The sequence below is a fragment of the Hermetia illucens genome, chromosome 1 (assembly GCF_905115235.1).
Source record: "Hermetia illucens chromosome 1, iHerIll2.2.curated.20191125, whole genome shotgun sequence".
NCBI lineage: Eukaryota > Metazoa > Arthropoda > Insecta > Diptera > Stratiomyidae > Hermetia > Hermetia illucens.
The window spans coordinates 203429301-203442099 of NC_051849.1; the positions used below are offsets into that span (position 1 = coordinate 203429301).

Here is a 12799-nt window from a genome sequence, read left to right on the forward strand (position 1 = left end):
ATGCTCCTGCTTAAGCCATTTCAAATACTCACTATCCTGCTCTTGAATTTGGTTTGCAAACCCAATGTTTAAGCTCCCATATTGTATTCAAGCCTACTAAGCTTATCTTCTGAAAGGTCAATTTGAAAGGTGTGAATTCTGCCCTAGTGCCTATCAAGTGGGGTCTCATCCTTACTTTCTCAATTTGCGACCAGCATTGGACTCTCTTTATATAATTCCATCCAACCTACTGCCTTAGCTCCCTATTATTTTCATCCGCAACTCTCGCAATTCCACCAGCCTTCCCCGACTTTCATAAAGTACATCTGCCAACCACTCTAATTATCCCGAGACTTATTTTGGAGTTACTTTTTTCGGCATATAACTCCTTTCCCCTCTTCATATTCTCTCTCCATCTGGGTGCAGGCTGTTCCACACTGTCTGCAATACCCCTCTTTACCAATTCTTTAGTCAAGTCCCTTTTGACAATTTTGACACTAATGTTGGACCGGACCTAGTGGTTTTCGAAACCTCTTTCTGCTAAAAACCGGTCGATGGATTTTTCTCCCTCTCATTACTGTTCATAATTTTTAAGAAAATCCATTTCCCTGTGGGAAGGGAGTTCATTATTCGCACACAAAAAGAGAAAAAATACAGCCCAGTTTTGCTCCTATCTCCTTGTTCCAAAACCCTCGAGAAATATGTCAACAACAGCTTGCTGACTCGTTATGTACACGGTTTACTCTAAGATCTATAAGTTAGTAAATCACTTGTTACTTTTGTCCGCTTCATTACACGGCTCCAACTAATCCTACAGCGTTTCCTTTGAAAGTTGTATATCGTATTCCTTTTGCCCTGTTAAGTACAATTAAGTCCTGGCGGTATAATGTGAGTACCTATCGAGTTGACTTAACGCCCAGGCTCCTGAAAACGCGGATTGATTTTGTGACCACAATGAGAGCTCCATTGAGACAAGCGTAACGGTACCAGGTCATACTGAGTGCATTCATGATGCTGGATGCAAGGCCTAACTAAAATTCTATCGAACTTTGGACTACGGCACCCGTGTTGAAACGGAACCCCACGTTTGAGCCCCGAAAGTCTCTCGTCCGCTTGGCCGTAACTACAACCCCCATGAAACTCCCACTAAGGAGTCAACCCCTACAACCGAGCTAAAACCACATGAACCAGGAATTCTCCAGAGACATGTAAATTCAGAGGGTTATTACGGTTCCCTGTGAGTTTGGGCTTAAGAATACACTCAAAGGGAAGACTGCTTGCCGTAAGAGTCGACTTAAAGGGATAGAAATTTGTGAACTAGCAACTTGCAAATTTTTAAACTTTATTGCTACCGAAACGTCAACAACGCCTTGGATAGGAACTGACCTCACGTCAACGACCTTTTGCTATCAAAAACGAACTCTGATTGGTTTCTGGAATATGCGCATGCTCCTCGATAACGGTAGCGAGGGTTTTCGAAATACTTGCTTTCTCCACCTTAAGCGGAAATCCCAACGATATAAGCTGGACATTCTAGACCTAAGCAAAGTAAGATGGTGAGACTCTGGAGAGTACTCCTCTCCCTCTTGCAGCAATGTGCTGTACTCTGAAAATCCAAGTGATAGCACAGGTGAATCTAGTGTCGGGCTGCTTCTAGCACATTGTTCGAGCACAGAGTCTGGGTTTCAACTGTCGAACGCCCTAAGAGCAATCAGATCGACCACCTCGCGTTCAGCAGTAGATTTAGGAATTGCCTCCTGGATATGCATAGCGAGAGAGGCACTGACATCGGCCTCGGATAGGATCACCGTCTGGTCGTCGTTTACGTTCCCTTGATTGTTGTGTCCGTTACTTCTCGCAGGGTTGGGAAGCTGCGGCCCTCCAAGTTCAACATCGACCGCTTTTATAACCCAGTTTCCGCTCGACAGTGGAGGAGCTATGCTGCAGATCGGACGCCAGATATACTGAGCAACCCGCCTCAGAACGTTGATGATCATGGGACCGCTATCAAAAATACTCTTTTCTCAGGTGCTACAAAGGTCGTCGGCCACGTCCCGGAGCGTCATCATAAGACCTAACTAGCTGTAGAATGAATGGATTGATAGCTCTATTGACCGCTGCTAGTGATGGCGGGCGTGACGCGCTCCAACTCTAATACAACAGACATCCCGAGAAATTCAGCGGAGCAATTGAAAGGCGGAAAGAACACTTCACCACAGGTCGTAACCACAAAACACCGGGAGAGGTTCAGTCTCTGGTGGATAAAATGGCTAGTCATCGTAACATGCGAATATGAACTGTTTCTTCAAGCAGAAGGGAAATTATTTCGGCCAACAATGAACCCGAACGTATAGTTATTTATCGCTATACCTGAAGTTACTGCAAATCTATTACTTCTTTTCGTACGAAAATCTTTGGAATCCGAGACATTTCCCAAGGAGTAAAAGAAGGAGATGATCATTAAGATTCCAAAGTAGGGCATCCGTTATGAATGCGACAATTAGGGAAGTATCCGCGTGCTCCCTGTTGTCGTAGACATAAGATAGCTAAAATAATTCCCGAACGCAACATTTCGGAAACTTCGACAGCTTCGATCGACAGAACACACAGGGGTTTCCACTCCGAATACTTCTACATTGACCACTTTAACATCATATGGACTATTTAGGATTAGTGTGCGGAGTTTTGTTTATCGCTTCACCTGTTCTTCATCGATTTGGAAAAAGCTTCCGAGAACTTGAATAGGGAGTGTATCTGGAGTGCTCTTCGCAGGAGGGGCATTCCGAAAAAACTAATAGCAATTACCATAGTAACATCGATGAATTTGAAGCCCAGAGTGAAGTCAATGGACTATGACATCTTTCCTCAAATATCTCGACTACGTTGGTGACTTCTGTTTGATGGGTCATCGGGTCATGGAACTTGGCCAAATGGCTTTGATTTGAAAAGTGAGGTAGGTAGAGTTAGACTCGAGATGAATGCTAATAAAACCAAGGTTCTCAGTCTGACCTGTCATTGGACTCTGCCGATATGCATGATTTGGCAGAGCATCGAAGGCGTCGACCAATTTGTATATCTAGGAAACGTGGTTTTTGCCGACGGTGGCGCCGGACTGGATGTTGCCCAACGCAGATCCGCTTTTACTGCTGTGTCTAAAATCTGGAAATGCAGTTATCTCAATACCAAGATTAATTTGAGATTGTTCTGTGCTATTGTTTTTTCTGTGTGCTATAGGGGATTATCACTTCAAACCTTCGTTGACATTTGTCTGCGTCGTACCATTAGGGAAAGCTAGTCTAATAATATTTTTTTAATAAAGAACTTGATCCACGCACAGCCCTATCTCCTATGGGCTAAGTGATCGGAAGGCGGAAGTTGCAGTGGGTTAGTCACACATTAAAGAGGAGTGACAGTAGGGGAGGAGTACCGGCGCTTGAGAAATTCTGGTGTGCAAGAATATGAATACTTTTGGGAACAATTAAAATGATGGCAGTCAAAGGGTAGTATTGGTTACAGGACGAAACTTGGATTGGTCCCCACGATGGAGCATAAAACCTGGGAAACGCCTGCTGAACCAACACCAACAATTCTACTACCAAACCCTATATCCACCTCCATGTGATGATCGCTGGGAGTTCTTTCTTAATGAAAAACTGCAGACGGAGAAGGATGAAAGCGAGTCTCCCGCGCCTAAAAACGGGGCAAATTTTACCAACCAGGTTAGGAGTTGTGTAGGGCTAACAACTCTACACGGAAAGCCAAAGTGACGAAGCCACAGAAGGAGCTTTCGACAGGATAGACTTAATTGACGAACCCAGCAACGACAACGGAATAACGATTTGCGCATTTTCTCATGAACGTGCGCTCCCTGTCCAGACCGAATGCTGCTGAGCAGCTAGCCGATACCCTGTCCCAATATCAGGCTGATATAACAGCCCTGCAAGAGATGTGCTGGACAAGAATCGGTTTCCTGGAGAAAAGCCACTACACCATATATTATAGTAGCCATTTACTAAACCATGTGTTCGGAATAGGTTTCCTCTTCAGCCAAAAAATGAAATCTGCTGTTATCGGCTTTGAAAATATAATCGAAAGGCTACGCACTCTGCGTACGAGGCAGTTGAGCGGACCCTCGAAGCCTGCCCCAAGTATAATATCAAAATCATACTTGGAGATTTCAATAGCCAAGTAGGTACGGAGTCTATATTCAGGCGATGCATAACTTGCATAGGGATACCAATGATAACGGATTGCGGATTATTCAATTAGCAGTATCGCGAGAAATGGTTGTAAAAAGTACCTGGTTTGCGCGGAAAGCGGTCCACAAACATACCTAGGCCTCTCCAGACGGGACCACTTTCAACCAAATTGATCGCGTGCTGATCGCCGCCACCTCTCAGCCTTGATGAATGTAAGAACATATAAGGGGGCTAATATAGACTCGGATCATTATCGTGTTGACATAGTGCTCCGAGCTCGAATTACAATACCACCTATAATCTCTTCTGACAATTAGGTGAGAGCGATACTGAAGCCATTGACAACACAGCCCTCCGCAACACCTATAAAGGGGAAATGGATGCCGCAATTACCGCAGCTAATAGATATGCTGGAGATGAGGCATCAACAAACCTGAGGAATGTTATCATTGATACAGCCAGAAACGACCACAAAAAAAGTCGGAACGGCTGGTTCGACGGTCAATGTAAGCTAGCAACGGAACGAAAGAATACTGCACTTTCAATGAACGCGGGCACGCGCAGAGACTTGTCACGAACTCCGTCGAGCGGAGAAGTGATTTCACAGACGGCAAAAGGAAGCTTGGGAGAACCAACAGGTCTGTGAACTCGAAAGGTACAGGGAGCAACCGCACCAGGCGCGCAAGTTTTATCAACAAGTCAGCAGGATGAAGCCTTATACACTTCGATGTTCATCCTGTCGAAACAATAAGGGAAATCTGACAGAATGGGCATATTAAAGCGATGGGTTGTGCACTTTGATGATGGAATTACAGCCGAATTGGTTAAATATGGAGGCCATGAATTACACCAAGCGGTTCATCAACTGATGCTCAAAGTATGGGACAGCGAATTAATGCCTGACAATTTTCAACGAGGCATTATCTGTCCCATACATATAGAGGGGGTTATCACGCAGTGCAGCAATTATAGAGTTATCAGGTTGCTGAGTACCATCTGTAAGATATTCTCCGCTATCTTGTTAGACCGTATAGCCCCATACACCCAGAACATCATTGGTCCATATCAAAAAGGCTTCACCCCAGGCAAATCGGCAACAGATCAGATTTTCTCTCTGCGGCAAGTGATGGGAAAATTTTTGGAATGTGGACATCAGTTGCACCATCTTTTCAGCGACTTTAAGGCCGCCTATGACAGCGTAGCCAGGGTAAAACTCGAATTCGATATCCTAACGAAATTGATGAGTCTGATCAATTTCGACTAGGCCGACCCTGGCCAATGTGTGAAGCCAGATAAACGTAGCAGGATCACTCTCGAGAGCATTCAACATCAACAACGGTTTAAACAAGGAGATGTCCTATCATAGGTCCTCTTTAACCTGGTGCTGGAGGAAGTGATTTGCGATGCAGATGTAAATGCGGCAGGCACCATCCTCTTCAAGTCCATGTTGACATCATGGGAAAAACAAGCTGAGATGCACAATCTACCTTCATCGAGATCGAGCAGGCGGTGCGAGACCTCGGGCTGCACATTAATGAAGGCAAGACGAGTTACATGATGGCAACGTCAGCGCCAAAAACGAAAGAGCAAACAACATCGAATCACACTAGTCAAACGGGAAGAATAAAGATATGAGACTACAACTTTGAGACCGTCAACAGAGCCTATTTCAGCTTACAAAAACTGTTTCGCTCGAAACGTCTCACCATAGGGTCAAAGCTCTTACTGTACAAGACAATGATTTTGCCAGTCCTTATGTATTCCTCGAAGACCTGGGTTCTTAGCAAAAAAACTGCGAACTCTTGACCGCGTTCGAGAGAAGAATCCTAGGATGAGTTTTTGACCCCCTACATGGGGATGGACTATTCCGTAACCTACATAACAATGAAATCTATTAGTGATACCATGACCGTCTGGTTGTGGATAAAATCCAGCCCAATTGGTTGCAGGGGCAGGTTATCTAATCCGTATGAATGAGGACGATCCAGTCCGGAAAGTGTATAAAGGCAATGTCTACGGTAGAAAAAGAAGATGAGATGGAGCGATGGCGTAGGTCAGAACGCCAGACAACTTTTAGGGATATCGAGTTGATCGACTTCGACGCAAAACCGAGGTTTCTGGAGTTCCTCATTAAGACAGACCTAGCCTAGAATACCGGTTATTGCGCCGTTGATGATGATGATGAATGAAGATGATAAGGTCCCTTTTGCAATTTTGTAATATTCATCATTGTGTGAACTATTTCATTAAAGAACTTAGAGTTTCCATGGATCCACACTATGTACCTTCAACTAGGAACGCCCGCAATGAAGAAAAGTGTTAGTCCCCCAGTTTATGAGGAGTATGGATGTCAAACGTGAGAGTGGCTGCGATAGAGCACGTAACGCTCTTTCGAGTATGTAAGATTTCAGTTTTCGAATGTAAAGTGCTTAATAACTTTTGTTTGGGAATACTCATGATAATAAACAAGGAGCCGACCCCGCTTTTGAATGGGACAAGTGCTAAAGAAGAAGATTCACGATAATAAACAACTCTCAGTCTCATTCGATAGAAATTACTAAATTAAGAGGCCCAAAAGGGCTATTTTTCCGGAGTAAATTACCTCAACACGATTTTCACAATGTTTTTCTTTTAAACTTGAACTTCTTGTCAATTTCAATCGAATTCTAGTTTACTTTCGGTCCGGAATCGCTGTCGCTCCCTTTTTGTTTTTCGGCATATTATCATCAGCAGATGAGTCCAACCAGGTTATTCTCCATGCCGCTAAGAGAAGTGGGTCTCAATACAAATCCGCTTTCGTCTTTAGGGAATTGTTCTCGGAAAAATTGAGATCGAAAATATGTGCATTGATTACCAGTAAAAATAAACGCATCAACTACCAGAACAATTACAATCGACTCACACTGCACCAGCTGTTCACTCCTCATCTTCACTCCTCAAAGATCAACAACGAACCTCCGTGTCCAACTCATCAGCTGCCCATCCAATCAGCCGGTAATTCCACCGACTCCCAGCTTTGAACTTGAAAATTTAATGGAAGCATAGCAGAAGCCACAACTACACAACCACTCACCATGTCTCGTCCAGAAACAAATGACCGCTAGAGCATGCGTCCAACAACACGATGATTCCTCCGCTATGTTTGAACATTGCATTATAAAAACAACACAACGTTTCCCGCTTAGTTGCAAGCAAAATGTAAACATATATTTTCTCCGTTCAATATTGGCTTGCACTATTCGGAAATTATTAAAATTTAGAATTGTTCAAATGTAAATGGATTCTCAACTTTAGGGGAAAGCAACCATTTGTTAGATTTTTTGTAAAATAAGTAAAATTAATCATTTCAAATGTTCAATATTGGAGGCAAATGAATCTCGAGATGGGAATTAGGAAATTGAAAGGGAAGGAAGGAAGGGAAGCAAAGGGATATTAGATCGTGAGAAAACGAAGGAATATTGCATGCTATTTTAGGAGCTTGTATTTAACAACGTTCAATACACAGGTAGAAATATAATCTTCTCCTAATTGTTTATTTTCAGAATCTTACTTTTATTATCAATTGAACATTACAAAAATGACGTGTTTCAAAATTTTTAAGAGCACTTTCCATCAGCAGTCCTTTTCTCTTTCTTTCTGCACAAAACTCGTTCTTTTCACACTGACTGCCAACTATCTTCTTAACTCTTTTTTCTTATTATTATTTCGTTTGACGTTTCTCGCCACCTACCCCACCCACTCTATTCCTCACTCTTGTAGCGAGGTCTGAACTGAGTGGAGCGCCGGTGACGTCATCTGTCCGCTGGTATTCGCGACATTCGAAATAAATTTCGAATGCCACGAATCCTGCCGCGCCACATCAGCCCAGATGAAACCGAGGGGTTTCAGCGACCGAATCCGGAACTGTGTTCCCCATCAATCCTTGAAGCGAACGCGCCGTTGTTTAGGGTTACACACGGGCTTCAGCCTGGGTAGGGAGACCGCCTTTTGTGTCCACCGATCTCGAGCTGGAAGAAATGTTCTCCCCGCTCGAGAACGCGGTACGGGCCTTCGTAAGGAGACTGCAGCGACTTCCGGACGGCATCCGTCTTGACCAGGATGTGCGTACACATGTCCAGTTCCTTAGGCGCACAGACAGGTGCGGACGAGTGTTGGGTGGGAGCAGTGGCCTTGATGCGTCGGAGATTGTCTCTCAGCAGACGCACCAACCCCGAGTCTGTGAGACCCGATCTCTTGTCGAAGACCGGATCACTTGGAAGTCTCGGGTTCTCCCCGTATACCAGCGCCACGGGGCTGGCAGCAAATTCCTCTCGGCGGGTTGTACGTAGGCCGAGTAGGACGAGAGGCAAGACTTGGGTCCAGGACGGATCGTCGCGTGTCATAATGGCGGCTTTCAGCTTCCGGTGCCAACGTTCTAGCATCCCATTGGATTGCGGGTGGTATGCAGTAGTCCGCTGGCGTTTAAACCCTAGGAGTTTGACTAACTCCGAGAAAAGGGTGGACTCAAATTGCATTCCCTGGTCAGTGATGACCACTGCAGGGACGCCAAAGCGAGGTATCCACTCTCGACAGAAGGCTTCGGCACAAGATTGCGCCGTACTGTCTTTCAGAGGTATTGCCTCAGGCCACCGCGTAAACCTGTCGATGATTGTGAGACAATACCTATAACCGTGTGAGTCTCGCAAAGGCCCTACTATGTCGAGGTGTATTGTGTGGAACCGCTTGGTAGTGCGGAGGAATGAGCCCACTTCTTTCCTTACATGCCTGGAGACTTTACACTTCTGGCATGCGATGCACTCTCTGGCCCAGGAAATGACGTCCTTATTCATAGAGGGCCAGAAGTATTTCTCGGTGGCTAGCCAATTTGTTGTCCTGATGCCTGGATGCGCTAAGTCGTGAACTGCGTGGAACACTTCCTTGTGAAAGGTGGCCGGAATGTATGGTCGAGGTCCCTTTTCCGAGTCTTCGCAGCAGAGAGAAAGGTTTGAGCCGAAGATGGGCAACTCCCGAAATTTGTATTTGGAGTTGGATTTGAGGCTCTGAAGTGCTGCGTCATCCTCCTGCGCCTTGGCAATAGCCGAGAAATCGAGTGAGGCGGGGATGTTAACCTCGGAGACACGAGACAAAGCGTCAGCGACTATGTTGTCCTTGCCGGACACGTGTTGGATGTCTGACGTAAACTGGCTTATAAAGCTCAGGTGTCGAAGCTGACGAGGAGATGCTTTGTCGGGCTTCTGTTTCAAAGCATATGTGACAGGCTTATGGTCCGTGAACACTGTGAACGGCCTGCCTTCTAGGGAGAAACGGAAGTATTTGATGCTCATGTACGCGGCGAGCAGTTCGCAATCGTAGGTACTGTAGTTCCGTTGAGCGGAATTCAACTGCTTCGAGAAGAAGCTCAACGGCTACCAAGCTTCATCTGTCCGCTGGTATTCGCGACATTCGAAATAAATTTCGAATGCCGCGAATTCTGCCGCGCCACACTATTAAATCCCGTCAAATTAACTCTGGACAAGACAAAGGAAATGTTGCATATATTGCAAAGCCGCGGATACTACACATCCCTTACTAGTAACTACAATGGAGAACATATATTGCATGTTTGTGTCAGTTGTAGTTCACTTCAAAGGAAGCTACATGAAACCTAATAATTTTTACTTCGATATAATCCAAGCAAGAAATCGGAATAACCTACCTTATTCAGTACAATAAATCGATCGCTAATTAACCTTGTAAAACAAGCAAACATGTACACAATTATCATCAAAATTGAATTCTGTATCAGATGAAAAATGTAACTAGGAACATCCACCTCTATGCCAGTAACTTTCCCCATAATGGTGCAAGCCACGTAATACAGAAACATGAAAAGGATAAGAGCACTGAAACTCACGCACGAGTAATGGAACATTTTCTTGTAATTAACTTTAACTCCAAGCGATAATAATTGCACATCAATATCCGCGAGAGTTTTCACAATAGCGATGATTGTATGCCGGTGATAAAACGAGAATAAATAAATCACGAGAGTCACTATCGCAGCACACAATTGCTCCAACATTGATCCTACTTTGGTCACAACATCCTTAATGAAAGGAGGAGAGCTAAGTTGATAAGTCCAATACCAACAAACTGCTATCACAATGATGTAAGTCAACGTATTTAGGGTACCAACAAAGCTGGTCATCAACACTCTTCGACCCCTTCGTCCTCCCAAAACCAAAGGTGAAATCCCCGACATAAACGTTACACAAAAAAGTGGAATTAGGGAAGCGTAGATATCCACAGGATCACGTAACTCAGACCACAAATCTTTCATCTTCCCGGAGGTATCGAAGGGTGGAAACTGCGATTGAAACTAATCGTTAATCGGTTCCGGTTGATTGTTTTAAAATATGAATTCGCCACAATTTTCCAATTACGACATGCGCGCAATAACCGTTTGAACAAGGAACATTATTCAACTGAGGACACTTAATCAATTTTCTCAGATAAATGCCGTGAACTATTCAACGCTAACTTGGAAAGGTGTAATTTGATAGTATAATCCATTATCGTTACGGGGAAGCGGTTATCTATTAACAGTTTTACTATTCGCGCATTAACATATGTGGCACATATACGAGCATTGAGGATTACGAGCATGTGATGTGATAAATTGAATTACACTTTGCTTGTCCTGCAAATTTGGATGATTTTTCCATACTCCTTAACAGAATACAGATACGCCTAACAAGCACTAAAACGTAGTGATATAATATTATTAGCTTTATTTGTGCAGGTATCTGCATAGGGTGTGTTCTGGGGTCTAGACTCCCCATTCAGTTTGGTCTTCACTCCTATCTTTTCCAATTAATATCAAGTCCTTTTGGCGAAAGTTCTGATCATGGCCTTTCATTTGACATCCCACACGGCCATATTTAACGACAAAATATTTAGCACTCTCTTTTAACTTGAACTGGGCTTCCTCCCTCAATCCGGATACTAAATTATATCATTCACTATATGCACAGTATCCATATGTTCACAAACTGTTGTGCCAATAAGTTCAGCAATTTTTGAAAAAAAATATGCGTGCAGACATCTGGGGGCCATGTAGACATAATCCCACCACTTTACTCCCCTAATTCGGAAGTAACGTCAAAACTGCTTCATAAAGTACTAATTGAGGCCTTACATCTGTTACCCCACATGGCTCCACCCTTCCGTAATCGCAAAATAGATCCCATGAGAAAGAAACCAAATTTAATGTCAATAGGTATAACCCATATAAGGCCAACTGTTAAGCTGAACAATAGAAACCAGACACTCGTTGGACATCTTGGGAGAGTGGATTCCACTGCACGACGTAGCCAGCAATGCATGCCTCTCCTTAATGTGTGACCTATCCACTGCCATTTCTGTCTTCCGGTCGCAGTGCGTACGGGTGTTAGGCATGTGCGCTGGATATGTTCTTCGTTTGAGATAGTGTCATACTTCGATGATACAACGCAGAGAACTGTTGACGAAAGGTCCCGGATTCCTAAGATTTCCGTACGAGTGGAAGCAGCACATCAGCAGCAACTGCAGGTGCAGCGATAAATAACTCTGCGAGGAAACTGTCACACTCAGCGACTTTACTGCATTTGAATGCATTGATGACCGAAATGATTTCTGTTCTGCCTGGAGAAAAAGTTCGTCTCCGCGTGTTACGCTGGCTAGCTCTTTCCTTAACAAGAGAAGGAACCTCACCGCATGTGAAAAGGTTGTGAACCATGGTGAAGTGCAGTTCCATCTATTCGGCTGTTCGTCATGGTGGATGGGAAGTCGACCGTTGACGCCCTTCACAAGGCCATCAAAAGATTTGTGACCACATGCAAGCTATTTCGTGACGCGATATACATTTCTGAAATCATTGCCATCGGCGGCCTCTTCCACTTTCCTGACCAGCGCAATAACAAATTATCTTTTGTCAGGGCGTAAACTACGCTGACCTTGTCGGGATTTCATTCGGTATCGGAGTTGTAGCGCATCACGTCCGCGATCACTTGCAATGATCAATAATCCGCAGTCGATTTGATCGTGGTCCCCGACCCGTATAGTACCCGAGAAAAGAGCATTTTTGATGGCTATCCAATGCTGATTAATATGCTCAGTCTGGTTGCTCAGTATATCTCAGCAAGATAGCTCTCCCACTGTCGTGCGACAGCTGGGTCAGACAAACGGTCGATGTTGAACTTAGGGCGTCGCAGCTCCCCAGCCCTGCAAGAAGTAACGGGAACAACACACAAGTGAACGTAAGCAACCATTAGATGGGGATCCCTTTCGAGGCCGATGTCAGTGCAGCTCTTGTAACGCACATCCAGGAGACAACTCCAAAATCTACTGCTGATTGCGAAGTGGTCGATCTGATTGCTCGTAAGGTTTCGGTCAGTTGAAACCCAACTGACCTTGTGGCAAACTCGATGCTCGAACAATGTGCAACCAATAACGAGGCAGTGGAAGTTGCCGATATCCAGAACTTCCTACCATTATCGTTACAGTCCCCAAGACCATGTTTCCCCATCACACATCCGAGCAAGGTGTTTTCAGATCCCACCTTGGCATTCAGATCACCCATCACGGTCACAATGTCATCTTTA

General features: G+C 44.5%; 1 protein-coding gene across 1 annotated transcript in view; it reads right to left on the reverse strand.

Moving 5' to 3' along the window:
• Window positions 1-10519, reverse strand: part of LOC119647103 (putative gustatory receptor 28b) — a 59120-nt gene extending 48601 nt beyond the window's left edge. The window contains exon 1 of the mRNA XM_038047881.1: window positions 9874-10519. Coding sequence (XP_037903809.1) covers window positions 9874-10497 — 624 coding nt within the window. The 5' untranslated portion in view covers window positions 10498-10519. The remainder of the gene's footprint in view (window positions 1-9873) is intronic.
• Window positions 10520-12799: the final 2280 nt, after the last annotated feature.